Here is a 26,356-nt window from a genome sequence, read left to right on the forward strand (position 1 = left end):
CATTCCACACAATAAGCGCGCTGCGGCGGATATGACACGGCGGTGCAGCGCCTCGCCGCCTCGCCCGTCGCCTCGGCGCCTCATTCATTTGCACGGCCGTTTACCTCGTCATCGTCGGTGCACCGTCAGTGCTCCGCGCCTTTCCCGACGACGCCTTTCCAGCAGGCCGGCCGGCCGCGACCCTACCCCGCGCTGGAAAAGCGGCCTGGCGACGGGCGTAGTGCCGCGACGTGACGCTACTCCCGGCCCACGCCACGCCGTCCTCCCCTCCCCCTCCCCCCCCGTCACCGGGAAAATCGGCGAAAGGCAGCGCAGGGCTGGCGGTCGTTCTTTCTATCAGATTCGCATTAAAAATTGACGACGGGCATCCCGTGGCGCTGCGGCGCTGTCTCGATGCCATCTCTGGCTGCCCCCGTCCCCCCTGCCCCTGCCCCTGCCAGTGCTGGTGCTGGATGGCTGAATAATTGAGCGCGTGTCCATTGGCTGGGCTGGGCTGGCTGCACGCCGTCGAGGCCGTCACCGACACTCGACGTTGGACATTGGACGCCCCTTGCCGCCGAGCGCCGGACGTGCAGGCCTGCTGGACGCTCTAGGGTTCGTATCGGACGGGGAAAACCGGGGAAAGGCCCAGAACCGCATCCACTGTTCGATCACAGCCAAAGCAAAGCACGCCGACTCCAACAATTTCGGTATTTGAGCCGATTCCTGCACGGACAGGAAGAACGTCAAGTCTGATCCTAGAGGCACCCTCTTTGCCGTGTAGTCGGCGGGTGCCGAGACTCTCGGTTCGTGAGCAGCGTCCAGGGCTTTCCGTCGCGCTTCTTGCTTCGCTCCAGGACTCTACGCGCCGCGGCCGGCCGCCTGGAAGGCAGGCAACCCATTCGACAGACGCGCGGCCGACTTGCCTACCGGGCTGACTGCAGGCGCTCGCCGCGGCCACCGCACAGTGGGCCAGAAGATCGGTGGCGGCGGCCAAAATTCTAGACGCGTTTTGGTCTCCAGAGTCACTAAATGGGACTCAAACCGAGTGTGTGACCCCACCAATGGATTCCTCGTTCGGAGAGCAATCCATTGGTGGGGTCACACGTTCGGTTCGAGTCCTGTTTAGCGACTCTGGAGCTCTAAACGCGTCTGGAGTTTTGACCGCCTTCACCGGTCTTCTGGCCCACTGGGCACCGCGGCCCAGCAGAGGTTTTCGTCGCTGTCTCTCTCGCATTGTAAGGGTCGCCCCCTGGGTGCGAGAGAGACAGAATCAGCGTTCGTACAGTGACTCACGTGTGTGCAGGCCCCCGCACCCCGCCATGTGAACTCCGTTTCGGCCGCCGCAAGTCTCGCCTCGCCTCGCCAAAATGGGAGTGTTCGGCGCCGTCAGGGACTTCCTCAACAACACATCCCTTCACGGGCTGCGATTCGTCGCGCAGAAGGAGCGCCACTGGACCGAACGGTGACTATCTCAGCGATCTCAGCGGTCCGATTCCGGGTTGGGATAAACCCCTCTTAAATTGAACTTTAAATGGGGTCACGCACCCAACTTTTCTTCCTCTAGCCGTTTAAGCGAGAGAAATAATGTCGATTGCAAAAGTGTAATGTTTGCTCGCCTCGCCCCGTTGGCAGAGTGTTCTGGCTGGCCTGCTGCCTGGTGTCGTGGGTGTCCTCCGGCTGGCTCATGTTGGCCTCGTGGGACGCCTTCCAGAACAACGCCATCAGCTTCGTGGTGGAGAGCACCTACCTGGACTGGGACACCACCTTCCCGGCCATCTCGGTGTGCGAGGAGGACAACATGGAGCGCGTGTACTTCATGAGCGCCAAGTCAGTCAAAGTCTATGCATTGTGTTTCGTAATGTTGCGATGAATTTCATGCAAGAACTTTGGCGTGTCTTTGGTGTTATTGCGACACAGGCTGTACGGCGAGGACCATGACTTTAACCTGGATGAAGTTCTGAAGGAGATATCGTACTTCCGGGGCTCGGCGTACTACATCAAGGAGTTCTGCTTCGACGGCCACGTCAAGTGCCCCAAGTCCAACTTCACGAAACTGGCGAAGACGGTACGCATCCATCCTGGTACACTGCACGGCCTGCACGCCGCACCGCGCGCCGTCACACCACGACCCCGCGCAATGCTCCTAACGACGCCGTCCCCCACACTGTCCACACAGATCCGCAGCGGCTGCCCCGAGATCTTCTCCGAGTGCAGGGTCAACAACGTGGCCTTCAACTGCTGCGACCACTTCCTGCCGCTCGACACCGAGATCGGGACGTGCTTCGCGCTAAACTCGGAGCAAGGCCTGAGGTAGGCGGCGGCGGCGGCGGCCTCTCCGAAACCGTATGCGTTTATTTCATTTGCTTTCGCGCGTCGGGTCCACGTCGCCGAGGCCGCCGTCGTCGCATCGTGGCGGGAGTTCGGGTCTCCCCTGTCAAAGCGCCGCGCCGTTCGGAGCGGCCAATCCGAGCGGCCAATCCGAGGGGCCAATCCGAGGGGCCGAGGCCGCGGCCGGTCACTTGTTGGCCCTGCTCAGCATCTGGTGCAGGCGGCGCTTGAGCACGGCCTCCTCGGCGCGCAGCAACTCGATGTCGGCGCGGAGCCGCTCCTGCGGCCGGGGAAGACCAGGACCAGGGTGACGACAGGCGGAGGCAGACGAAGGCCTGCACGTTGGCGAACCCTAGACAAGCGGCCCTCACCTGCACGCCCTTCTGCTGTTCCTCCTGGTCGAAGTACTCTTGCCTGGCGGTGCCCAGCTCCCTCATCATGGTCGTGGTCTTGTCGGCGAGCTCGGCGCACCGCTCTGCCTGGCGCGCTGCGTCGTCGGCGCTGCGACGCACGCTCGGCGCGCTCTCGTACCTCTGCATCACGCCGGCCCACGCCTCCATGCCGTCGCGGTAGTGCTCCATGTCCTCGGCGGCGCTGTCCTCCAGGCCCTGGTCGGTTCGCCACGCGGTTAGCGGTGGGAATTCGCGTCATCGAGGGTTCGACTCCGCGCCGCGCGTCCGTTTTCACGCTTCACCTCGACGTGCTGGTGGAAGTAGCGGCGGGCGCGCACCCTGCCGAGCACGGCCACGCGCTCGCGGACCACGCCGTCGAGGAAGCGCTGCACCAGCTCGCGCGGGTAGGCCCCCGAAAGCAGCGCCACGTTCTCGGGCTTGATGTTCCACACGTCGTCCTCGTCCCTCCGTGCGGCGCGGCGCGGCGTCTCCACGGACACGGAGGCCTCGACCTGGGACTGGGACGCCTCCAGCTCCAGCTCGTCCAGGGCCAGCGACCGCCGCTCCGCTCGCGAGCGCCGGCCGACCAGCCGCTCGCGCAGCTTGGCGAGGAGCTCGGCCTGCTGCGGCGACGCGCCACTCGCGTCCGAGTCCGGCCCCAGCGACATGGCCGACGAGTCCTGTGGACCGACAGGCTGACAGTGCAGGAAACGCACCCCGGCCCGGACCCTCCGCACCACCTTCCAGTGCCCTTGCCTTCAAGGAGGCGATGAGCCTCTCCAGCGCGGGGTTGGGCCTCGCGGGCTCGCTCAATGCTCGGTCCAGGTCGCTGATCAGCGAGTCGTAGAACTCCAGCAGCTGCTGCCGCTGCTCGGCGGGGGCTCTGCCCTCCAGCACCCCACCGAGTCCTGCAGGCTGATTACGAACAGTGCTTTATCGCTCTGTCTCCCTCGCGCCCCTACGGGCAGCCCTGTGAATGCGAGGGAGACAAAGCGACGAAAGCATCTGGCCAGTATCCGGGCAGTTTATGAGACGGAGACACGTCCTCACCTCCCGTTCACGTCCCCGTCCGTGTCCCGCAACGCTGGCGGGGCTGGCCACCAGTGGCGTGGACGAGGCCTGCGGCTCCTTGGGGCCCCACCCCGGTGTGGCCTGCGGCCGGCCCTGGGCCCCGCCGTCCCAGTGCGGCCCCGTGGGGGCCAGCGACACGGCGAGGTACCCGAAGGCGCCCCTGCCCTCGGGCAGCACCTGGGTGGCGAGGTACGTGCGGTCGTCGGCGTCGCCGCAGCCCTGCGGCTTGGCGGGCTGCGCCGTCCCGCCGGCCGCCACGTCGTCCAGCCAGGCCGTGGCGCTGAGCGCCGGGAACACGTCCTCCGGGGGCCGCAGCGCGCCCTCGGGGGGCTCGTCCAGGAACACGGCGTCCAGGCGGCCCGACATCATGCCGTGGTACAGCCGGCTGAGGTACTCGTTCCTGTCCCGGCGGGCGCTGTCCACCAGTGTGGGCGTCAGGAACAGGCGCTCCAGCCACAGCCGCACCACGTCGCGGTGCTCGGGGAGCGCGGCGTACACGGGGTTCACGAGGGACGCGAGGAAGACGAACTCGTCGTCCAGGACCTGGGCAGCGCCCGACATGCTCCCCGGCCCGTCCCGGTGAGGTTAGGGCCGCCCCTCGCACTGTCAACACAGCCAATCGAAAGGAAGGCCGCCTCTCGAAGCCCCACTGTTGTTTCGGGAAGGCGCTGCACTCGGGGCGCACTCAGGCGCACTGGGGCGGCAGGTGGCAGCGGACAGTGCCACCCCGCCAACCTTCTTACAGTGTATAGAGCTCCACAGGCGCCAAGCCGCGACCCCAAAATATTTTTCTGCGACCCTTCGATGGGGCTGACTCCCACGGTGACTGGTTTTGAGAACTATCGTGACCAATCGAGGGCAGCGTACTCGCTCATGTTGAACCCTAATGCCGGCTTGCACTTTCAGGGTGAACGGCAAGAAGGACATGATGCCCATCTTGGCGAACCGCAAAGAACCCAAGGCGTCCGTGTACTTGGAGCTGCGTGTGCAGAGCAACGTGAGTTCTGAGCGTGTATCTCGCGAGAGCCAGGTCGCCGGTTCGAATCCCCGTGCCGAACGCCCATTTCCCCTTCCAGGTGCACATCCACTCCGCCGAGGACGTGCCGTTCCTCAACTCGCTCAGCTCGGAGGTGTTCGTGGCGGCGCCGCTGATCCACAAGCGCTTCGGCATCGCGGTGCGCGAGATCGAGAACGAGCCCGGCGTCCGGGACACGTCCACCATGCAGCGCAAGTGCCAGTTCGACGACGAGAACGACCTGTCCGTGTACCGCTACTACTCGTACTCGGCCTGCATCACCGAGTGCCGCAAGAAGGCCCAGCTCGCGCAGTGCAACTGCACCTCGCACCTCATGCCCAACGCCAGTGAGTGTCCGAATAATACTTGTGGAGACGCGCGTGAAGGGGAGCATCCCGCATACTACTTTGGAAAGATACTGGACTGGACAAGGGTCACACCCCTACGACACAACTTCCGACCGGAAAACTACTGGACAAAGGCCACACCCCCACTTACTCTGGTCCACCCTATCCGACTGAGATATAACGCGACGGACGGACTAGCGGAGGGGCAGTTGGAGACCGGGACGGAACCAGACGCCACGCGGCACGGGACGAGACGCTACGGAGACCGCGGAGAGACCGACGGAGATACGAGAGACTGTGAGTGGATTTCGGAGGCCGAAAGAAATTTAGAGTATGGAGAGTGTATACCATTCAAAGTGTTGTGTTGTTATTCTCCCTGTGCCATTTCGTTCACGCTCGACTCGTAGCACTCAGAGGATTAACCCATAGCCTATCAGAACAATAAGTACAGCCATGGGCCGGCTGCTCCCGCTCCCCTGTGACTGTCAGTGTAGTGTAAAATCCGAAACGGCAAGTCCCGGACGTTGCTGCTTAAACGCAGCCGAAAAGGCTTGTCCCGGACGGACCGAAACGGCAAGTCCCGGACGTTGCTGCTTAAACGCAGCCGAAAAGGCTTGTCCCGGACGGACACTCGCGGGCCGGCGAAGGGTGATAATGAGCTTGAGCAGCGCGCCACACTGGCGAAAGTAAAACACTAGCAAAACACCCACACCACAAACTGGTGGCAGCGGTGCTGAGCTGAGTGTCATACCGCTTTTTACTTTTCACTACCGTACTTGGTGGTCCTAGGTTTATTATTAATTCATTACATCTAAACCTTAAACTTGCTCCAACCTTACTCCTACCCTAGCTTCTAAAACTAAATTCCTAACTCTAAAGCCTGCTCCCCCTCCTTCCGAAGCAAACGTCCTCGTTTCTAAAACTGTCTTCCTTGTTCAACAGTACCGGACAGACTCTGGACACAGTCGAGCGTGAACGAAATGGCACAGGGAGAATAACAACACAACACTTTGAATGGTATACACTCTCTATATTCTAAATTTCTTTCGGCCTCCGAAATCCACTCACAGTCTCTCGTATCTCCGTCGGTCTCTCCGCGGTCTCCGTAGCGTCTCGTCCCGTGCAGCGTGGCGCCTGGTTCCGTCCCGGTCTCCAACTGCCCCTGTAGTCCGTCCGTCGCGTTATATCTCAGTCGGTTAGGGTGAACTAGAGTAAGTGGGGGTGTGGCCTCACTGAAATTCCAAACGCCATGAGTATTGCACGTATGGTGCAATGCGTCGAGATATCGCACCATACGTGCAATGCCTCAGCCATATTGCACCTTACGTGCAATGTCGCCGAAAATGCCCTATGCTAATGCATGGGAATGGGACATTGCACTTATGTGCAATGCTTTTGCATTGCACCAATTTACGCTAATCAAGCGTTGGATCTCAGTGTTTTCCAGTAATCTGGTCGCACCATTGTGCCTCAGGATATGACACCTTGTCCATCCATTATCTTGCCATGGGAGTAGGGCGGTACTGCATCCTTAGTCACCCCGGCTGGCACAAATGGTGCCGCTGTAAATCGGTTTCGGACTTTTCACTCTTCTCCCAAGTAAGGGTGCTGCGCAAAGGCGGATACTGCCTCATTTGTGTAGGGGTGTGACCCTTGTCCAGTCCATTATCTTTCCAAAGTAGTATGTGGGACGCTCCCCTTCACCCGCGTCTCCACAATACTGTATGTTGTGTCCGCTTGTAAATCGTGTTTTCGGTTTACTTTTCACTCCCCCCCCCTCTTCTCCCCAAGTAGAGGGTGACTGCCGCAAAGGGGACACTGCCTGCATTTGTTGAGGTTTGCTGAGTCCCTCCTCCCACCCCAATCCACGCCTTCTTTTGATTGGAACTATGTAGCGTCTTGACTGCGCTTGCAGAGGAATCAGAAATCTGCTCCCTCGAGGGGCTGATGTGCCTGTACCAGCACTACACGAGCTTCTCGGTCCTGAAGACCAGCTGGAGCAGAAAGGAGGGTCTATCTTGCCCGTGCGTGCCCGCCTGCACGGAGCCAGAGTACAACATCGTGACACAGGAGTCATTCGGGTGAGGAAAAAGACACCATTGATTCATTGATACAATTTATTGTAAAAATTTTAACAAAAGTTCATAAATTTGTCTCAACAACATAATTTCCGAGTCATCAGTGATTTTCTTTTCCTTCATGTCGAACGTCGATGTAAGGGCCCGAATGTTCCGACCGCGCTCAACCTGAAACACGAAAAAGGTGGACGTGTTAATCCCTTCGTTTGTTCGGCAGCATCGCGCACAACACCTCGCGCATTGAGCTCATGCTGGATCGCCTGCCCAGCGAGCGCTACAAGAGGAACGTGGTGAGAGGGCGCCTCGACATGGTTGGTGAGTAAGCTTCCCGAACAATCCCTACGGCTGCAGACTGCAGACTGATTCCGAGAGTCGTTTTCGTCGCTCTGTCTCTCTCACCCATGGGCAACGACGCATGAGTGCGAGAGAGACAGAGCGACGAAAACGCCTCTTGGAATCCGCCTGTCAGGCTGAAAAAAGCCAGTCGATTGACCGCTCGAACTTGGGACCCCCGACAGTGTCCATGGGCGGTGCGGCCGGCCTGTTCGTGGGCGCCAGCCTGCTCAGCTTCGTCGAGCTCTTCTACTACTTCTCGCTGCGCCTGTGCCGCCCGGACGACGCCGAGGAGGAGGAGGACAGCAAGGAGAAGAAGAGCGACAAGCTGGACAAGGCGTCGGCGCTGGTGCCGGTCATGGTGGGGCCCACGAGCGGCGCCGCGTTGCGCCCCAGCCGCACCGGCAGCACGGGCCACTACGCCAACAACCTGGTGCACGGCCCGCTGCCCCCACAGGACCCCAGCTACTACTCGCGCTTCTAGTGTGGCTGCGCGACCACCTGACCCACCTTCCAGTCCACGGCCTCGGCCTCGTCCGCGCGGCGACCGCTACAGCAGCAGACTCTCAGCCCAGTCCAGGCGCTCCGACAGCACCTTCTTCAGGACGGCCTCCGCGTCCTCCACCTGGGCGACCGTCATGGCAGCCATCGCGGCCACCGCTGGCTCCTCCTTCTTCTCCACCGAGACGGCCTTGTCATCCTCGTCGTCGCTCGAGTCCGAGTCCGCAGCGGCGGCGGGCTCGCGATCGTCGTCCTGCTCGGCGTCGCCGTCCGCGCTGGAACAAATAAACATCATGACGGCGCGTCGCAGAAATAGTCCAGAGGGAAATAGTCGCGGGTTCAACACCACGACGAGGCGCGGGCTTGGCGCGCGATGCTCACCTCGTCGTCCTGACGAGGAGGGACCCCAGGATGCCGCCGCAGAGCAGATGCTGGGGCGGCATGGTGTGCGCGGGCGCGGCCAGCAACTGCAATGGAAAAATAAAAAGGGTTACACACACTGGTGGCTTCTTAACTCATTAGCAGCCCCATCCAATCACGTCGGCTCGAACTGGTTTCGGCTGTCACTTTCCGTCGCGCGCCAGAGCTCACAATTGCCGCCGACTTGGACCAGTATTTGGCGGTCGCGGCGCAGCGCTGCGTCGCCCAAGCGCACCTGCACCTTGATCAAAATGACCTGGATAGAGATGCAACGTGATTGTGGCGATGAGGGCGGACAGCGGGGCAGGCAGACACGCGGGCAGACACGCGGGCAGACACGCGGGCAGACACGCGGGCAGACACGCGGGCAGACACGCGGGCAGACACGCGGGCAGACACGCGGGCAGACACGCGGGCAGACACGCGGGCAGACACGCGGGCAGACACGCGGGCAGACACGCGGGCAGACACGCGGGCAGACACGCGGGCAGACACGCGGGCAGACACGCGGGCAGACACGCGGGCAGACACGCGGGCAGACACGCGGGCAGACACGCGGGCAGACACGCGGGCAGACACACAGACAGATAGGCAGACGGACAGACAGGCAGACAGCGGCGGTCCCGGTGGCCACCGATCCAGGCTCCGTCTCTGCTCGGCCAGGAGACGCGACGCCGCGGCCGCGCCACGCCAGGCGGCGCGACGACGTTGTGCGACCCACTTGTTAAAGCCAAACCACGCGACGCGACGCGAGCCAAGCCACCAACGACGACGGGACACACACTCAAGGTCCCCGACTTGCAGGCCAGCCCCTGCTGTTGCCCGGCGCTCTCGGCTGACCCGGGTTCGAGCGCCGGTCAAACCGAGCAGGTCCAATTTTGATTTTTCTTCTCCGTTCCTGACCCGGGCCAAGCGGGCACCCTGGCCGAGGCCTTCAGCAAGCCGTCGGCGGCCACGCACGTCCAAATCAATAAACCCTCCACGTTAGCGTCGCCGCCATGGCAACTGTCACGGACGGCCATATCACGTGGCGTGATGGCACGGTGGCGTGGATTCACCAAATTGCCGACGTGCTCCAAGCGGAGCTCCAAGCGGAGCGCCGCCACGCCACTCGAGTTTCGACGGCCATTCGCGACGATAACGATCTACATGGCGGTGGCGCGCACCCCCGGGGGACAGGCGATCGGTGGCGTGCGGACCTTGCAGGCGAAGCACCCCGACAAGGACGGCATGCGCTATCACTCGGCCACATCGAACGACAACCAGGGAGTCCACTGTGCGCCCACCCTAGCACGCGTCGCAGCAAAGCTCGTCGCTGGTCCAGGCCGCTTCGAGGTTCAAGTCAGTGTTGCCACAGGTGCAGGCAAATTCTTTCAGGACGCACCCTTGTTGATAGGGTTGCTGACCACAGCCCGGGCGATATCAGGGCAATCGCATCAAAAATTTCCGACTACAGGAGGCACGCTGAGGCTGTCAACCCTTTCAACGTTGGCGCGTGGACTTGTGGCAACACTGGTTCGAGTCGAGTCGGATTGAAGTTGCGCGCATTGGGTAGGGTCGGCGTCGGGGACACGTCGGGGATGTTGGCGGCGGCCAGCTCCTGCCAGAGTCAACAACGAACGCCTCAGGCGCGCGCGCCGCGGGGCTGGCCGGCTCGGCGTGTCGCGTTGCGTTGCGCGATGAAGCGGATGCAGCGAAGTGCCTGATGAGAGCCGGTCAACGCCGGTCACTGCGGCGACGCCCCCGCCCCGCCCCCGGCCGACCGCGCCGTCAATCATCATAGTGTGACTCAACGTGTTGACAATGAGTAACCAGCCGCAAACACCCCCACACCTTCCACTTCCTGGGGCCCGGCCGGGCCGGGGTTCGATTCCCGGCAAAGTGACTCCGCCCCGGCCGCAGGCGGCCGACTGGTTCCGGGAGCCGTTTTCGTCGTGCTGTCTCCATCGCACCCATAAGGGCCCCATGAGTGCGAGAGGGACAGCGCGACGAAAACGACTCTCGGAATCAGTCTGAAGCGCCGCGTAAACTCCGTTTAGGTCCATCAAGCCGTGAGCCATCTCGGCCCGCCAGCGCGCCGCCGCGCCGCCAGCCAGACAGCGTAGCGGAGTACGGGAGCACGTGCCCCGCGGGTGTACGCGGACGGACGCGGCGGAGGCGGCCGACGCGGCGTCGTGTCTCGTCTTCCCCGAATCACGCCGAAAGCACGCCGACGCCGCCAACGTCCCCGACGCGACGAGCGGGCTCTGGCTCGAGCTGGTGCGGGAGCCTGCGCCTGGGGCGCCACACAGTGGGCCAGAAGACCGGTAGAGGCGGCCAAAATTCTAGACGCGTTTTGAGCTCCATAGTCGTCAAAAGGTACTCAAACCGAACGTGTGACCCCACCAATGGATTGCTCTCCGAACGAGGAATCCATTGGTAGGGCCACACGTTCGGCGCAAGTTCTGTTTAGCGACTCTCGAGCTCAAAACGCGTCTAGAGTTTTGGCCGCCTCCACCGGCCTTCTGGCCCACTGTGCGCCAGCCACGCCAGCCCGGAGTGCCTCGTGTCTGCAGACTGATTCCGAGAGTCGTTTTCGTCGGTCTGTCTCTCTTGCACTCATAGGAGGCGTCCCCTATAGGTGCGAGTGAGACAGGACGATGACTCTCGGAATCAATCTGCTGAAAGTTTGTCGAGGGAATCCGCCGCCCGCACTCCTCGCTCTGCCTGCACCCCTTCGGCACACTGCATGAGTGCGACAAAGACAGCGCAATCGCTCGACAGGAGCAGGAGCCGCCAAACGTGGCCCGGCTGCATGTGGGGCACATGGCAGCGACCGGGCGAGGCACAGTGGGCCAGAAGACCGGTGGAGGCGGCCAAAACTCCAGACGCGTTTTGAGCTCCAGAGTCGCTAAATAGGACTCGAACCGAACGTGTGACCCCACCAATGGATTGCTCTCCGAACGAGGAATCCATTGGTGGGGTCACACGTTCGGTCCGAGTCCTATTCAGCGACTTTCGAGCTCAAAACGCGTCCAGAGTTTTGGCCGCCTCCACCGGCCTTCTGGCCCACTGTGCGAGGGGCGCGACAAGCGCTTTCGTCGCTCTGTCTCTCTCTCTCACACTCGCGGGACGGCCCACAAGGGCGCGAGAGAGACGGAGCGGCGAAACCCCTGCTCGGCATCAGCCTGCAGGCGTGACTCGGGCACCGTGATGAGGACGGATGACTTGCGGCCGCGCCGCGCCACGCCTCCAAGGGCCATCCCTGCGCCGTGGCTCCGCCATGGCGGGGTGCTTGAACTGAGCAGTCGTACAGTCCGACTCAACAGCGCCGCGTTGGGCCGGCCTGGGCCGCGCCGCGACGCGCTCCACCCAGAGCCTTCCAGAGGGCGTGCTGTCCGGGCGGGGCGCCGGGCAGGTAGGCAACCCTAGGGCACGCGTGCGCTACAGGCGGGTCTACCCGGACCGGCGCTCCAGCCGGCCGGTACCGCGTTGCGCGGCGAGGCTCTGCCGCCCGGCCCAGCCCGACGTCCACGAGGACGACGCGGTGCGCGGGATCGATCCCCGCCATCGACGGAATCTGCCAGGGCAGCGGGTCCTGCAGGTCCTGCGACCCGATTGTGCCTACGTGACGCGTCGTGACCTCGTCCCCGTCCTCTGCTCTAGTCTGGCCTGCTAGAAAAGAGCCGGGCCAGCCTCTAGGCCAGCCAGGCCGGCCAGGCCAGCCAGGCCAGCCCGCAGCGACCTCCCGTGTCACTTTGGCGTCTCATCGCGACGCGGCGGCGCGGTCAAGCGCGGCGTGGCGCATCGGAGTGCAGTGCTATGCGGGCGGGGGCGGGGCAACGCCGCCGCACCTGCAGTGCTGCGTCTCTCTCGCGCGCACGGAAAGCGGGACTGTCTCCTCCGCAGTGGTGCGCGTGCCTTGCGTGCGCAACGGAGGGGCGGATCAGGCCGAACCCCGCGTGCCCGTCCCAGGGGTACGACCCCCGCCCCACCGCCCTACAAGCCCTCCCCCAGTACCGCCAGGACCCGCCAGGACCCGCCAGGGTCACTGCAATATCGCCGGCTAGCTGCATAGCATAGGGGCGAGCGGCGGGGCGAGGCACCGGCACCGACTTCGGAAGAAGGGGAGGGGAGGGGCCGGCGGGGTGGGCGGGCAGGGCAGGATAGCGGGCTCGACGCCGTGGCCGCTCCGCGCTCCGCCTTGGCTTTAGCTTGCACGTTAGTCCGCGAGTCTGCCTCCTTCCGGCCGCAGCCCTCTGCGTCCTGCCCGCATTCAGTCCAGTTTCGCGGCGTTCGCGAGGAGAGGCGCGCTTCTGACTCCGACACCAGACACCGGCTTCGCCGTCGAGCCCCCGGCACGGCACTACCCCGCGCCACCGCCATCCTGCCGGTCCCCAAGACCCCCAAGGCCCTGGCTGCCACCGAGGAGCTCGCCCGCGCCGCGGCCCATGGCGCGATGGGCGCGGGTCCGGGTCCCGGCCCACTGAGGACGTCCAGGACCTCGCCTAGGACCCCGTCCAGAGCCTCGTCCAGGACATCCGCGCCGCTGCTGCTGCCCGCCTCCCTCCTGGCAGTGCTGGTGCTGGCGCTTCTAGTGGCGCACACCACTCCCGCACGAGCCAAACCTATGGCCATGGCCAGCCCCGACCAGGTGAGTAAATGCCCCAAGCACAGGGAAAACATACTGTAGTAGCCAAGTAAAGTTTCACTGTAGCCTACAAGAGCTGGAAAAAAAAATATCTTGAGTTCAGCTTTTGAGCAACATGCAGTGAGTCAAAATAGAAAATAATGCCATCTTCTGTTTCAGGTTCTAGAGAACATGAAGCAGATACCACAGTGGCATTGCTTACGCTATCGTAAGTTTGATCTTGTCACCCAGCACAAAAGGTGTCGCCATTTTCGAATTGATCGGAAGCATTGACCAAAGAAAGTCAATACAAAAATCATCACTATGAATTACTTATTTGTTGTTGTATGTAGGCCGTATGAGGGCCTTTCATTAATTAAGTAGGGTATGTCGTTCTTTTTTTTTATGCCAAAGAATGTGTCAGTGAGAAGCCATACCACTAATAAAAGCAGAAGAAAGATCGATCTCATTAGAAATTGTTGCTGCATTTATGAGGAGTTATCGTGCAAAATGTAAGAAAAGAAAAAAAAATCCCTTATTACAAGCCCAAATGTGAGATGCAGAAAAATATCTTGCGAACAATTCCTCCTCTAAATTATGTTTTCTTTTATGTTGCAATTAGGAGGGTGTAAATATTTTTATATTTGTAGTATTTTTCACAGTATGTTAGTTCATATGACTTGTTTAAGAATAAATATGAAAAAATGATGAGGAGTACTCACTTCTTCCAGTTCCTTTCTCCCAGCTAATCCTAATTGATTGTGCTGGGTTCCGGCTTGAGCTATCGCTGAGGAGGAAGTCTGCTTTGCCACAAGAGAACTGAAAGGAGTCAGAGCAGGAGCCCACTCTGGAAGGCCTTCTAAACCAGACTCAGTCACATCAGTTATTTCTTTGGCATTCTGAAGGGCAAGAAGCTCCTGGAAGAAAAACAATGCATTTGAAACTGATCCCTTCTCTTCATAACTTTCCAAAACATAAGATAAGATGATATAAAAAGCACAGCAGTGCACAGCAGTACATACCTGATTTGAGTCAATAAAATAAAGTTGGCTTGAAGCTTGCCAAGAACCATCAGATTTTGGATTCATTCTAGGTGCAAACGTTGCACATAAAATTCTAGTACCACTGGGACAAATATCTTGATGCCTAAACACTGGTTTTGACTCCTTTGGAGAAAACACATATACTAAAAGAAAAAAAAAATGAAATTTTTTTAAAATTTTGAGAATAAAATTAATTTTTTTAAAGTCAATGAAAAAAAGGTGAAATCTCACATGTATTGTCTTTAGTAAATGCCGCCATATATTTGGAAAAGGGGTCTTTACATAAAATTGTCAGCTCAAGAGGAACAGTCCACACGATTGAAAGGGTAAGAATGCTCCATACAGTCAACCCTTCTGAGGAACCAGCAACAACTAAATGACAGCAATCTCTGCTGCCAAACTGGATGGACCTGAAACCAGGAAAGAAGTGATGGATGAAATGGGTGATACGCAGCAATTCAAATGAAACAAGATGACTGAGCTCATTACATAATGGGAGGGCCCTTGGGAGTTGCTGGAGAAAGACTACACTGAAAATCACAGCTATCAGGGTTCCATAAAGTGAGAGTGGAATCAAAAGAAATTCCAAGTACTGAGCCATCACTTGAAAAGGCTGCATCTCGAACAGATAGATCACGATAGTGACCCATACTTATACAATGCCAGTGTTTCCCTGAAATAATATTTGTATTAATACAATGGAATCCTAAAGCATTGGTCCTGGTGGAACATCAAAAGGAAAACATTTGGTACCTGATGCCAATCCCCAAATGCGAAATTTCTTATCTGCACCTGTGGTTACAGCCATTAGCATATCATCATTTTCAGCAGGGCGGAATCGAAGTGCATACACTCGACCATCATGAGGTAGGTTAATGGAAGTATTTAGTGAATGCCTGTCCAAAAAATAAAATGTAAGATGGATTTATCAGAATGCCGTGTAAAGATTTTTTTTAATGCAATAAAAAAAATCAAGACTTACCTCTGAGTGGTGTGATTAAAGGTATAGAACTTCAAAGAAACCTGCACAGTCATTTCTCCATTGTCAATGTACTCTACTGTTGATAACCATTTTCCACAATTGCTCAAAGCAACACATATAACTTCAGTATTAATTATTTCTACATTTCTTTCTTGAGTAATGTAGTTTTGAACAGTTATATCCAACTAAATATTTTTGAATGGTTGAGGGGAGAACAAAGGTTTATAGTTGTAATGTTAAGAACAACCACTAAACGGACAAAAGTGACAAAGAGGATATACATACATTATACAAAATGCTGTGAGTGCGTGGACTATAAAACTGAATATGTCCTGTGCGACTATTCAGAACCAAGGAATGAGTTCTTCTGTCAAAATTGAGTCCTGCAGGGAATAATGGGAGGTCATGCCCAGCAGATTGAACTCCCCACGAAAAATACTGTATTCTTTTGAAAATTTGACGCTGAGGATCAATTAGTTGTATGGCTAAGAGACAAAGAGGAAATAAATCAATTTACATTTTTCTTGTACATACAGAACACAGAACATGTTGTAAGACTCTTACCATTATCTTGAGTTGATGCAGAAACAATGAGATTGTCCTTGGATGTATTCAGGTGGCAAATAGGTGCAGATAGGCGAGGCAGAAAACTTTTGTCATGAGGATTATCTAAACGCCATTTTACCAAAACGCACTCTCCCCCTCCACTAAAGAAAAATGAGCCTGAACAAGATAAACATTCATTTGTTTTCAAAGGGAAGGTTAAAATTTAAGACCACAGGGCTTCATTAGAGTAAAATATAAATACCTGATTGAGAAAAAACAACATCAGCTACAGGTAATGTGTGCCAGTGGTAAACAGCCTGAGGGGGTGCTGGGTTATCAATGATATCTCTCCATATCAATACCCGTCCTCTAGCATCCCCTGTGGCCACACAACACTCAGTTGGATGGCAGGCAACACAAGTAAGAACTGTTCCTTTTGAAACTCGGAACCTAAAGAATCAAGAAAGAGAAAACATTAAAGATGCCAAAGATAATTTAACGAGACATATAAGCTACTTCAATACATATATTTTAATGCTACTTACCAGTTACCTTTATTTCTGGCCAAATCAGTGGAGTACAATCTATCTTTACAAATGGCGGCTACATATTTTCCATTAGAGTGGCAGCCAAATGCAAAAGCAACACTATGAGTGCCAATATCTATACTAAAAGTTAAAGAAGAACCAAAAAACAAAGGATAAAGATTAAAACACAAACAAAACACAGACAAATACAAAATTACACTTTACATTCATAGGTACTCCAATTGAAACACGCATGTTATCTCATTATTTTTAGAGTCTCACCTAAAATTGAAATCAGTTTTGTGTTTCCCCTTGGATGAAAAAACAGATAAGTTAGCTTGTCTAGAATTTTTCTTCTGCCATGTTACAAATATATCACAATCACCATCCTCTGATGGAAGCAGATTGAAGCTGAATAAATGATCACATTGAGCAGCCACCGATAATTTCTGTTCGGGAGGGTTGAAACTTTATGATGCCTGCTTCAAAAATAATTTTAAAAATTTAAAGAAGGATAAGGTAAAATTAAAAACTCACCACTGTCAACATGTGGATACCCGAATCCTCCCGCCATGCCATCATTTCCCCTGATTCTGACACTGCGACCACCAATTCTGGTCTAGTAGGGTGGAGTTGAACACCAACCGCTGGTTGTGACAGACCCTTATAATCTCTAACCAGCTGCCCGGTGCGGGTGCTGTAGGCTCGAATGATTTGGCCATAGACAACAAACAAAATTCTGTAACGATCAGGAACCAGTGTTTACAATGAGAGAAGTTCTTTTTCAGATCATTAAAATGGTAGAGAGATAGAAAAAAATTCAGTCATGAATAAAAAAGCATAAATAAAATAAAATTCAAGGATAAAAATGAAAAATAAAGGGCAATTTCAAAATGAAGTCCTCTTTCATAAAGTCCTAACATGGTCATAACCTCCCTTCAGACCAGACCTACCGAGAGGTTAAATCAAAACTTTACGGGTACTTACGTGCCGTCAGGGGAAAATACTGGTCTACGGTCAACAATGCTACCTCCTCCGATCCTCTGCACAACATATTTGTCGTCTGTTTGGGATAAATTGACATTTTTATCTTGCGCCATGTGTAAACTAACCACCATGGTGCAGCATTGACTGTAGGACGCGTGCAAATAATGAGACCTGCCTGTGGATAAGCAGACAATTTTTATGCGAATAGCTCCAGTGTCAATAAGAACCTCACAGGTATGTACAGGACGGAATTGGGTTCAGTTGGAGCGGGAACTACGAAACGCCTCCGTTTTACTTGAGTGACCAAACAATTTCCTTTCTCAGTCTCTTTTGGCAATGACTCACATCATCAGCATATCCTTGGTAACTCATGAATCTCATTTGTCTTAAATGTTGGAGTGCATGGCAAAGGTGGAAAATAGAAAGAACACTTGTTCATAATAAAGTCAGGTTTATTCAGAAACAATGGTTTTCAGATGAAATCAGGGACAGAGTCTGACTTCACATTGAATTTATTAGAAAGCCAGACTTCATAACCCATACCTGTAAGACATTTCATTTGTAATTACATCAATTTTATCCGGTTATGGTTATAAATCATTTAATTATTTACAATTCTCTATCACTCTCACATACACAACTTTTAACAATTTCACATTCACTCATTCATTCATTGATTTGCAGCCTATATCAAGATATTAACTTTTAAAAATGTTGGTAGACAAATACTACACCACATACACATAAAGAGTTAAAACATTTTGAAAATATCTAAAACAATTTATACACATTTTAATACAACACAGACAAGACCACAAAATTGGTTAGTTTCAAGTATTTCTGATCATAAAATAACACATGATAAAAATACCTAAAATTGCATCAGTTGAGCCCGAAGGGTAGGACACAATGCTGAATTTCCAGCTTTGAAACAGGAAAGGAACTGAGAGACATGTGATTAAGTCTTTAAGATGCAGAATCAGACAGAAAAATGACAGTCCCAAATTACATGTGCAAATACTAATGTGTACTTGTACACCACCTTGAACCTCCACACTGCAACCAATGGCACAGCACACGGCAACATGAGAAGTCTCACAAGGTATTTTCAAAACTAGCTGCAAGTTAAGATGTCAATGCTAAATAAGCACCTTGCTAACTATATTTGACTTTTTAAAAAAGAAACAAACAAAAAAAAAAAAACATGGCAGTCTCTTTCAATAACTGGTCCTCCAGATCATGGTTATTCTGAATTGCAAAATTGATTCACAATACATTAAAATAATTTAATAGTGTTAGTTTAACAAAAGCTAACTCAGCATCAAAACTATCTTTCATTCGATTGTTTTGGAATGACATTTTAAAAAGTGAAGCCCAAAACCGGGGGAATGTACTGTAACTCCACACACCAACTTCAGATCTCTTATTACTTTAAACATGATTCAATAAGTTAATGTAATTAAGACTCTTACAGCATGGTCAGTCATAGAAAATGCCATTGTAAGTAACAAACCATTAAGAAGAATCCCTTTGGATAAGTTCAGTGTTTAAACATCATGCATGGTATTGTATGTGACAAGACTATCCACATAACTGTCATTATGTGAACGTGCCATAATAAGAGAAACAAGGCAATTTAGCTAATTGCAAGACTTATCTTCTCATTCATGGTTAAAACCTTAACCTATCTACAAATGCACAACTGAAACAAGTATGTTGATGAATGAAATCATACAAAAATATGCTGTGGATTGAACCACAATAATTATGACAGCGTACATGAGGCACCAAGGAAGACAAGGCTGGCGATCCACACCAGAGCACATCAGTCACTATACTTTCCAGTTTTATATAAAAGAAACCAAGTGGTATAAAAAGATATAATACTACATCTGCAGCACAGCGCAGTGTTTACAAGAATGTTCCAAGTTTTGGAACACTCCAATATTAACAACTTATGGCAGCAAACTTGAACCAAATGTTCTCACAGTAGCATTTAGTAGTTACTTCAAGAGGTATTAAGATTCATAAGAAACAATGAATAGCTGATCTAATTGGCAGATTCTTCCCCATCAATAGACTCATCCTGAGCCATTGAGTCATCTGCCCCACCAGTTGGAAGAGAACCTCGTTTAGCTCCACTAAGTCTCGAACCGACCAGACCACTAATGCTGGTGCCAGTACCACCTCGTCTGTAAGTACAAATAAGAGGGAACTTAAAACAATGAGCAAAGACGGAATAATTAATTAATAAAATTCAGATTTGTTGAAAAAGCACTTACCGTAGCTTATTTTTAAGATTGGTAACCTCTCGTGACATGGACTCATGCGATTCCATCATGTCTTCCATTTCCCGCTGTGCTTTCCTCTTCTGAATCTTCTCTCGGGCAATTTCTTCTTCAGCTTCCTCAATCTGCCGCTTGAGCATTTTAACCTTGGTATTTACCTGAAATTGAGATAAATAATGTGATAAGATAATGACATTAATAATAAAAAATTTCAATATTATTATCAGTTTGATACACACCTTCTCCACTTGCTCCTTGTATTGGTCAGCATGTCTTCGTTCATCTTCAAGCTGCATGGCCAACTCCTTCAGTTTCTTGTCAAGTTTACGGTTCATTTTCTGTTGAGCAAACCGTTCTTTAGTTTCATTATCAAGCTGCTCTTCCAGATTGTTAATTTTCGACTCAAGTGTAGCAATGGTGGCCTTTGTTTTGGTTCTCTGGTTAGTCTCCATTTCTGTCAGCTTAGCCTTGAGTTCCTTGTTCTGGCGTTCCAACAACATACGATGGCTTTCCAACTTTTGTGTAGTTGAACGCTCAGCCGCCAGATCTGCCAAAAAGAAAATAATACATTAGAAATTGATTAGAGCCATTTAACCAACAGACACAAAAATGTAATGAGGATATGTAAGTTTACCTGTTGTGAGCTGTTCAATTGTGATCTGTCCCTTTCGTGCCCTATCCATGAGGATCTCTGAATTACCCTGTTCCTCCTCCAATTCTTCCTCTAGAGTGGCAATGCGAGCCTCCAGCCGCCTCTTCTCATCCACCAGCAAAGTACTGCAGGAGAAAGAAAAAGACATCAATAACATACCTATTGAAGTAAAAAATACAATACCTTTGCAAGTAACAGCACTAACCCCTTGTTGGCACTGTTGTTGATTTCCTCTTGAAGTTCGTCTCTCTCAGCTTCAGCAGCTCGTCGCCCCCTCTCGGTGCTTGCGAGGTCCTCGGTCATCTGCAGCATCTCCGCTTCAAGGGATTTCAACTTCCTCTCAGCTTCCTTGGCGACAGTGGCAAGCTCATCCCGAGCAGCACGGGCCTCCTCAGCATCGCGGGCGCTGTCCTTGGCTTGCACCTATGAAGAAATAGAGAGAAATTCATACCAAACAAAACACAAAACAGAAAATATGACCAGATTACTTTTAGTCAAAGAAAAAATTACCTGTAGTTTCTTCAATTGCTTCAGAGCATCCTCCTTGACCTTATTGTGCATTTCAAGTTGCTGCTCCATGTCTTTGTAGTCTGCCTCCAGCTTCTTGCGGGAAGCCAAAGCAGCAGCACGCTGTTTTCGCTCGTCCTCAAGTTCTGCCTCGAGATCGCGAAGCTGCTTGATGAGACCTCTACGCTTTTCTTCAGCTTGCTCTTCCTTGGCCTGCAGCTCACGCTCAAGCTGAGCACGCAGTGCCTGCATATTGACTTCCAATCTCAGCTTAGCGTCTTCAGTCATTTGCAATTCATCTTCTAGTTCTTCATTCTGGGCCTTTTGCTCAGCCAGTTGGCTCTCCAATACTCTCTTGGCTTTCTCCAGCTCATGTACCTAAAGAAAGAGAGACCATCAGTAAGTTGCAATGGATAAGTGCGTAACAGATTAATGGGTTGACCTCCTGAAACAACATACATTTTTATCTGCTGTTCCCTGGTTATTGGCTAATTCATCTAGTTCAGCCTGCAGCTGCCTCCTAACTCTCTCAAGCTCCTCGATCTTTTCAATCTGGTCCTCCAGCTCCCGAGTCAAGGAAAGGACTCTCGTTTCCTTCTCCCGAGCTTCCCTCTCAGCAGTATCCCTCTCGGCAGCATGCTGCTCAGATATCGCTTTCTCTTCAGCAAGAACCTTATCAAAGTTACGCTGCTTCTTTTCAAGCTCTAGGACTTTAGCACGTTGAGTTTCCAAGTCAATGTTGGCATCCTCCAATTCAGCCTGTAGCTTGCGCTTGGACTTGTCAAGTTTATCATTGGCTGCCTGCAGCTCTTCAACTTGTCTCTGGAGACCTTCAATATCCTGCAATTAGAAAAAAAAATACGGAATTTAAATGCAAGGTAAAACAAGCAATGCAAGTAAAAGATTGATTGAAATCCTTCATTACCTTGGCGATTTTCTTCTTGCTCTCCTCAAGCTGCAACACTTGTTCAGCTTCCTCATCGGCACGTTTCTTCAGGTCTAAAGCCTGTTGTGTTAGGGCAATAACCTGCTTCTCTAAGTTCTTCTTTGCTTCTTCCTCTTCTTCGAACTGCTCATGGAGTGCTTCTTTTTCGCTTTCAATTTGACGAAGGCGAGAGCTAAGGGCTAGTTTTTGGCGAGTTTCTTCCTCCAACAGGGCTTGGGCCTCTTGGAGCTGAGTCTCCATTGTGGTGGCACTCTTTACAGCAGCACTGGCCCTAAGACCAGCCTCTTCCAGTTGTGCATTAATTGAGTCTGCTTCAGCCTGAAGTTTGGCAGCACGTTCAGCAAGCTCTGCTTTGGCTCTATCAACTTCAGCAACCTTTGCTTGCATTTCGGCAAGTTGACCCTCAGCTTGTTTCCTACGCCTTTCTGATTCCTGACGACTAGCACCAACAGAACGCAGCTCGGTGGCAAGGTCAGCATTTTCAGCTTCTAGTGACTGTTTGACCTTTTCAAGCTGCGCTTTGGTCTGAAAATTTAAAAAAAAAAGTAAGGTACCGATTAATTATTTAAAAAAAGAAACTCAAAACACAAGAAAAAAATACACTTTAGATCTCAACACTACATACCTTCTTTAAGACTTCTAATTGTTCATTAATGCTTGTTACTTCCTGGCTATGTTTATGCCTCATATCAGCAATGGATACTTCATGTAACTGAGTTTCTTCCTCAAGGGTCTTCTTCAGAGTTGCTAGTTCTTGCTCCCGTTTGCTTCTTAATTCTTGCTGTGCTGCGGTTGTGTCTAAGGAATCCAAAAGTTCGTTCTTCAAAGCCTCCAGCTCTTCATTAAGATCGCGCTTCTGCTTCTCAGCTTTGCTGCGGGCTGCCTTTTCAACCTCCAGATCCTCTTGGAGTTCAGCTAGCTGGGACTCGAGCTCCCTGAATTTCGGAAAAACAATGGGACAAGATATTATTTGTTAAACCTTAATGAAAAAAAACCATCCAGACACTAAAAACAAATAACCGTGCTACATACCTGAGGGCTTTTTGAGATTGAGCTTTGCCTGCACCCTCTTCATCAATTTTCATAAGGGCTTGTGTGAGTTCTTCTTCACGCTTTCCTAATTGTAATTGTAACTCTTCTACTTGTGACTTACGTTCATTCAGTTGCTCACGCAAATCGTTTACCTGAAAATACAGGATGGCATTACATATTGGCCACCTTCTCCAGCTACTAATTAACAGTTCTATCTAAATCGTACCTCAGTCTCTACTTTGCGCTTGCTGCGGTCCATTTCTTGTCTTTGTTGGTGATCCTTGAGAAGTTTCTCCTCAAGCTCAGCAATAGTGGCTTCATGTTTGGCTTTTAATTTTGCTAGGTGCTTGGCTTTTTCTTCTTCCTCAGCTAGGGTTTGGGCCAAGTCTGAAGCTCTCTCTTCTAAAATTTTCCTCTCCTTTACAAGTTTTTGATTTGTATCATCGCTGCATAACAGAAAATAAATTGTTAGATTTTGACTAGGATCTTGGCTGATAAGTCAACAAAGCTAGATAAATACCTAAGGGCTAGGTCTTCTTCAAGCTTCTTTAGTTTGGCATCACACTGAACTTTTTCCAACTGAAGCTTCTGTCTTGCTCCCTCTTCCTCTTCTAATTGTTCTTCTAGATCCTGGAATTCCAAATAAGTGTAAGTGCTGTTAAATGTCTCTTAAGCATAATTCACTAAGTTAATTAAAGCATTTCAAAATTAATCTACCTGGATATTGAGCTGCAACTTTTTCTTTTCATTGCCTAGATTGGTTGATCTTTCTTCCTCTTCTTCAATTCTAGCTTCCATTTCATGCAGTATATCTTCCAGCTCTTGCTTTCTTGCAGCAAGGCGAGCACGCATCTCTTCGGCCTCTGCACATAGTTCTACTTCAGCTTGCAATTGTTCAGCAAGCACATTTTTCTCTTCAACCGCATTCTGCAGTCTTTTCTCATATTCCTACAAAGAACAAATAGTTCAGAAAAAATTCTTCCAGAAGCATTATTAGATTAGATTAAATTAAGTAATAATTGTACAAAAATACCTGAGAACTGCGCAGCTGCATGTCCAACTTCTCACGGATCTGTTTGAGTTCATCTTCTTTCTGAGTCAGCTTCTCTTCCTGCTTTGTCACTTCCAGAAGAGGCTTCACCTTAGTGTACAAGCGCCACCACTGCCAATTTCTGAGTTTCAAGTATGCAGAGCAATTCCGCTGGATAATGCGGATGGCATTGAGTTGCTGCAGGCGCTTTTGATAGTTGCGCCGAGCCAAATATCCTCTGCAGAAGGCCTAAATGAGGGATACAAAGGACATGTAGAAGATTGTGTTTCTCAAAAATTTCACAATGTCAAAGAAATCTCAAAATTAAACGCATGTGCCATACCTGGAAGTTAACAATTAGATCTGTGATCTTGTAATCACGCTCCTCTTCCAGATGAGCAAGAACACCAGCCCGGAAGAAAATCTTTGACTGACCAACACGGAAAAGGTTAGGATCAAGCTCTAGGGCTGTGATCATCTTTTCGCAAGCCTTCTTTCCATCCATGAATCCCTTGGGTATGACATTAGGAGTAAGAAGCTCATACCGCTGTCTGAATTCTTGGAAGGGAATACGGTTGGGGAAGCCCTGTCTGCAGATACGGATTCCTGAAAGAGCCAACGGACTTATGAGACATCAATAAATGGAAAAGAGAATGCATGATCATAGAAACATGTGGAAGAACACCTACCTTCCAGAACACCATTGCATCGCAGTTGGTCAAGAACAAGAGGAGCATCAATTTTACCAGCTCGTTTCTCATGATTGGGAATAATACACCTAACAAAATTGGGGTTTGTATTGCGGAGGGTGACCATGAGTTTTGCCAACTGTTCTTTGTACAGTTGTGACACAGTACGGAACATTCCCTTGCGAGTACGAGCTCCAAACTGGGTGTCAGTCATGGCCTGCTGAGCCATTCCAACAATTTCAGCATCCTTCCAAATGTGCATCACAAATGGATCCTTGAAGAAGAAAACAAATGTTAGTTGATGCTCCAATAAGCTACAATAAAATTCTTTGTATTCAAGTGAAATCAACTTTACCTGTGAGTTTTGCAGAAGTGAAACCACATTTTCATTGAGTGGGTCCATGTTCTTCATGAGCCATTTGTCAGCCAAGTAATCTACTTTACCAGCATAGTGAATAATGGCAAAGTCTGCCTGACCTCTGAAGTCAGTCTTCATGAACTTAGGATGTACATTATGAGTACCGACTAACTTCTCCACAAATGTTTTGTCTGTAGCTTTAGGGAACCAACATTCCTCATCTAACAAGGCCATGATACCCATGGGCTAAAAAAGAAGAAGCAAATGCCTATTAGTAAATGCTACATGAAGAGGGAAAAATATAACAAGATTTTTCTGTTATTCAAGTACCTTATCAATGAGGTCAATTGTGGGCTGAAGATCAAGTCCAAAGTCAATGAACTTCCACTCAATACCTTCTCGTTGATACTCCTCTTGTTCCAAGATGAACATGGTGTGATTAAAAAGCTGTTGGAGCTTTTCATTTGTGTAATTGATACACAACTGTTCAAAGGAGTTCAACTCGAAAATTTCAAACCCAGCCATATCCAGAATACCAATAAATGATGCACCTTGACGTTTCGTTCTGTCAAGAGATCTATTGATACGATTTACAAGCCAACGGAACATGCGCTCATAGCATGCTTTGGAGATGGCTTCTACAGCAAATTCAACTTGCTCTTTAGTCTGTGCTTTAGTTACAAAGTCACGACCGACTTTGATACGTGGTTTCAGGAAAGCCTTGGTCATTTCTGTGACTCCTAGACCAAGCAGATGAGCTACTTTCTGAGCAACAGTATTGTCAGGAAGGGTAGCCTGGTCTGAATTACGCTCCTGTTTGAACTGCATGCTACCAAAAAGCATAACAGCTGAAACAATTTTGAAAATGGCAGAAAGATCTTCAGCTGTCATGCCCATGATACCCATAGCATTCATGGTGGATCTGAATTCGGCGACCTCATCCACTCCAGGCACAGCGAGCATGCCTTGAGACAGGAAGGGATAGCTCTTTGCATCTTCAAGAATATATTCCTCTGTAACACGCACACACACAAAAAAAAGTTAGAATAATAAAATTCAATAAAATAAAAGAATGTTCTGAAGCTATGAAACTTACTTTTCTGCTCTGGTGTAGCACCAGCGAGAATTTGATAGAAGATGTGAAACGTTCTCTCATCTTTAGCTTGTCTGATGGCACGTGACTTCTCAAGAAGATATGTTTCAATGTTAGCTCCAGCAATAAATCCGGATGCATCAAAGTTGATTCGAATAAATTTACCCTAAAAGAGAGGATTGTACTTAATGCATGGACATAAATACAAAAAATAAAGGCACCATAGTATCACCATTTACTTACAAATCTGGAAGAGTTGTCGTTTTTGACTGTTTTGGCATTACCAAAGGCTTCCAGGATGGGGTTGGCTTGTAACAGTTGTTGTTCGAGTTCCCCCTAAATAACAGAAAGTTAACCAGTGAGATTGGTGGTACATTAAAAAATTAATAGATGACACAAAAAGGCAACAACAAAATTAAAGACGTTAGAGAAGCAAATGATCAATATTGCTAAAAGTGACTCATTCTTTGCCTTCAGGTGACATAAACATAGTGGCACACATTATCTAGAGGGCAAGTAAAAGAACAAGTAATAAAAAAAGAGTAAGAGTCTAATGAAGGCTGCCTTTAAAGAAATGCTCACAAAAGGCCTCAGTTTGAA

General features: G+C 51.2%; 4 protein-coding genes across 4 annotated transcripts in view; 2 read left to right on the forward strand and 2 right to left on the reverse strand.

The window, feature by feature from the left end:
- The first annotated feature begins 492 nt into the window (after nucleotides 1–492).
- On the forward strand, nucleotides 493–8,061 carry LOC117650036 (sodium channel protein Nach). Its single transcript, XM_034393296.1, has 10 exons — nucleotides 493–594; nucleotides 1,286–1,444; nucleotides 1,615–1,809; nucleotides 1,900–2,047; nucleotides 2,159–2,292; nucleotides 4,680–4,770; nucleotides 4,850–5,135; nucleotides 7,051–7,216; nucleotides 7,431–7,528; nucleotides 7,732–8,061. Exons 2-10 carry the CDS (start codon nucleotides 1,350–1,352, stop codon nucleotides 8,028–8,030), a joined length of 1,512 nt encoding a protein of 503 aa, XP_034249187.1. The 5' UTR covers nucleotides 493–594; nucleotides 1,286–1,349; the 3' UTR covers nucleotides 8,031–8,061.
- LOC117650028 (WD repeat-containing protein 75) lies at nucleotides 7,235–17,343 on the reverse strand. Its single transcript, XM_034393284.1, has 16 exons — nucleotides 17,162–17,343; nucleotides 16,712–16,913; nucleotides 16,457–16,623; nucleotides 16,193–16,315; nucleotides 15,910–16,097; nucleotides 15,666–15,824; nucleotides 15,387–15,586; nucleotides 15,102–15,286; nucleotides 14,873–15,015; nucleotides 14,609–14,792; nucleotides 14,351–14,529; nucleotides 14,099–14,262; nucleotides 13,799–13,993; nucleotides 8,429–8,514; nucleotides 8,057–8,322; nucleotides 7,235–7,381 (listed from the first exon to the last, which is right to left on the reverse strand). Exons 1-15 carry the CDS (start codon nucleotides 17,290–17,292, stop codon nucleotides 8,097–8,099), a joined length of 2,532 nt encoding a protein of 843 aa, XP_034249175.1. The 5' UTR covers nucleotides 17,293–17,343; the 3' UTR covers nucleotides 7,235–7,381; nucleotides 8,057–8,096.
- On the forward strand, nucleotides 12,686–13,785 carry LOC117650051. The gene is made up of 2 exons (XM_034393320.1): nucleotides 12,686–13,100; nucleotides 13,257–13,785. Exons 1-2 carry the CDS (start codon nucleotides 12,906–12,908, stop codon nucleotides 13,368–13,370), a joined length of 309 nt encoding a protein of 102 aa, XP_034249211.1. The 5' UTR covers nucleotides 12,686–12,905; the 3' UTR covers nucleotides 13,371–13,785.
- A 252-nt stretch (nucleotides 17,344–17,595) lies between the features above and the next one.
- Nucleotides 17,596–26,356, reverse strand: part of LOC117650018 (myosin heavy chain, non-muscle) — a 29,976-nt gene continuing 21,215 nt past the window's right edge. The window contains exons 5-24 of the mRNA XM_034393263.1: nucleotides 26,000–26,092; nucleotides 25,760–25,922; nucleotides 24,994–25,676; nucleotides 24,661–24,909; nucleotides 24,306–24,579; nucleotides 23,960–24,222; nucleotides 23,620–23,865; nucleotides 23,304–23,534; nucleotides 23,107–23,216; nucleotides 22,813–23,032; nucleotides 22,587–22,738; nucleotides 22,180–22,489; nucleotides 21,534–22,079; nucleotides 21,068–21,448; nucleotides 20,612–20,986; nucleotides 20,307–20,524; nucleotides 20,084–20,226; nucleotides 19,689–19,996; nucleotides 19,444–19,607; nucleotides 17,596–19,353 (exon numbers count right to left, since the gene is read on the reverse strand). Of these exons, the coding sequence (XP_034249154.1) occupies nucleotides 19,212–19,353; nucleotides 19,444–19,607; nucleotides 19,689–19,996; nucleotides 20,084–20,226; nucleotides 20,307–20,524; nucleotides 20,612–20,986; nucleotides 21,068–21,448; nucleotides 21,534–22,079; nucleotides 22,180–22,489; nucleotides 22,587–22,738; nucleotides 22,813–23,032; nucleotides 23,107–23,216; nucleotides 23,304–23,534; nucleotides 23,620–23,865; nucleotides 23,960–24,222; nucleotides 24,306–24,579; nucleotides 24,661–24,909; nucleotides 24,994–25,676; nucleotides 25,760–25,922; nucleotides 26,000–26,092 (5,271 nt within the window). The 3' untranslated portion in view covers nucleotides 17,596–19,211. The remainder of the gene's footprint in view (nucleotides 19,354–19,443; nucleotides 19,608–19,688; nucleotides 19,997–20,083; nucleotides 20,227–20,306; nucleotides 20,525–20,611; nucleotides 20,987–21,067; nucleotides 21,449–21,533; nucleotides 22,080–22,179; nucleotides 22,490–22,586; nucleotides 22,739–22,812; nucleotides 23,033–23,106; nucleotides 23,217–23,303; nucleotides 23,535–23,619; nucleotides 23,866–23,959; nucleotides 24,223–24,305; nucleotides 24,580–24,660; nucleotides 24,910–24,993; nucleotides 25,677–25,759; nucleotides 25,923–25,999; nucleotides 26,093–26,356) is intronic.

This window comes from Thrips palmi, unplaced genomic scaffold (assembly GCF_012932325.1).
Source record: "Thrips palmi isolate BJ-2018 unplaced genomic scaffold, TpBJ-2018v1 HiC_scaffold_4, whole genome shotgun sequence".
NCBI classification, from domain to species: Eukaryota; Metazoa; Arthropoda; class Insecta; order Thysanoptera; family Thripidae; genus Thrips; species Thrips palmi.

Coding starts and splice junctions, on each gene's coding strand:
- LOC117650036 (XM_034393296.1), top strand. CDS start 1,350: ATGGGAGTGTTCGGCGCCGTCAGGGACTTCCTCAACAACACATCCCTT. Junction 2,048..2,158: donor TCACGAAACTGGCGAAGACG/GTACGCATCCAT, acceptor CTGTCCACACAG/ATCCGCAGCGGCTGCCCCGA. Junction 5,136..7,050: donor GCACCTCATGCCCAACGCCA/GTGAGTGTCCGA, acceptor CTGCGCTTGCAG/AGGAATCAGAAATCTGCTCC.
- LOC117650051 (XM_034393320.1), top strand. CDS start 12,906: ATGGGCGCGGGTCCGGGTCCCGGCCCACTGAGGACGTCCAGGACCTCG. Junction 13,101..13,256: donor CCATGGCCAGCCCCGACCAG/GTGAGTAAATGC, acceptor CTTCTGTTTCAG/GTTCTAGAGAACATGAAGCA.
- LOC117650028 (XM_034393284.1), bottom strand. CDS start 17,292: ATGGTGGTTAGTTTACACATGGCGCAAGATAAAAATGTCAATTTATCC. Junction 16,914..17,161: donor GTATTTTCCCCTGACGGCAC/GTAAGTACCCGT, acceptor TGATCGTTACAG/AATTTTGTTTGTTGTCTATG. Junction 16,624..16,711: donor GTATCCACATGTTGACAGTG/GTGAGTTTTTAA, acceptor CCTCCCGAACAG/AAATTATCGGTGGCTGCTCA.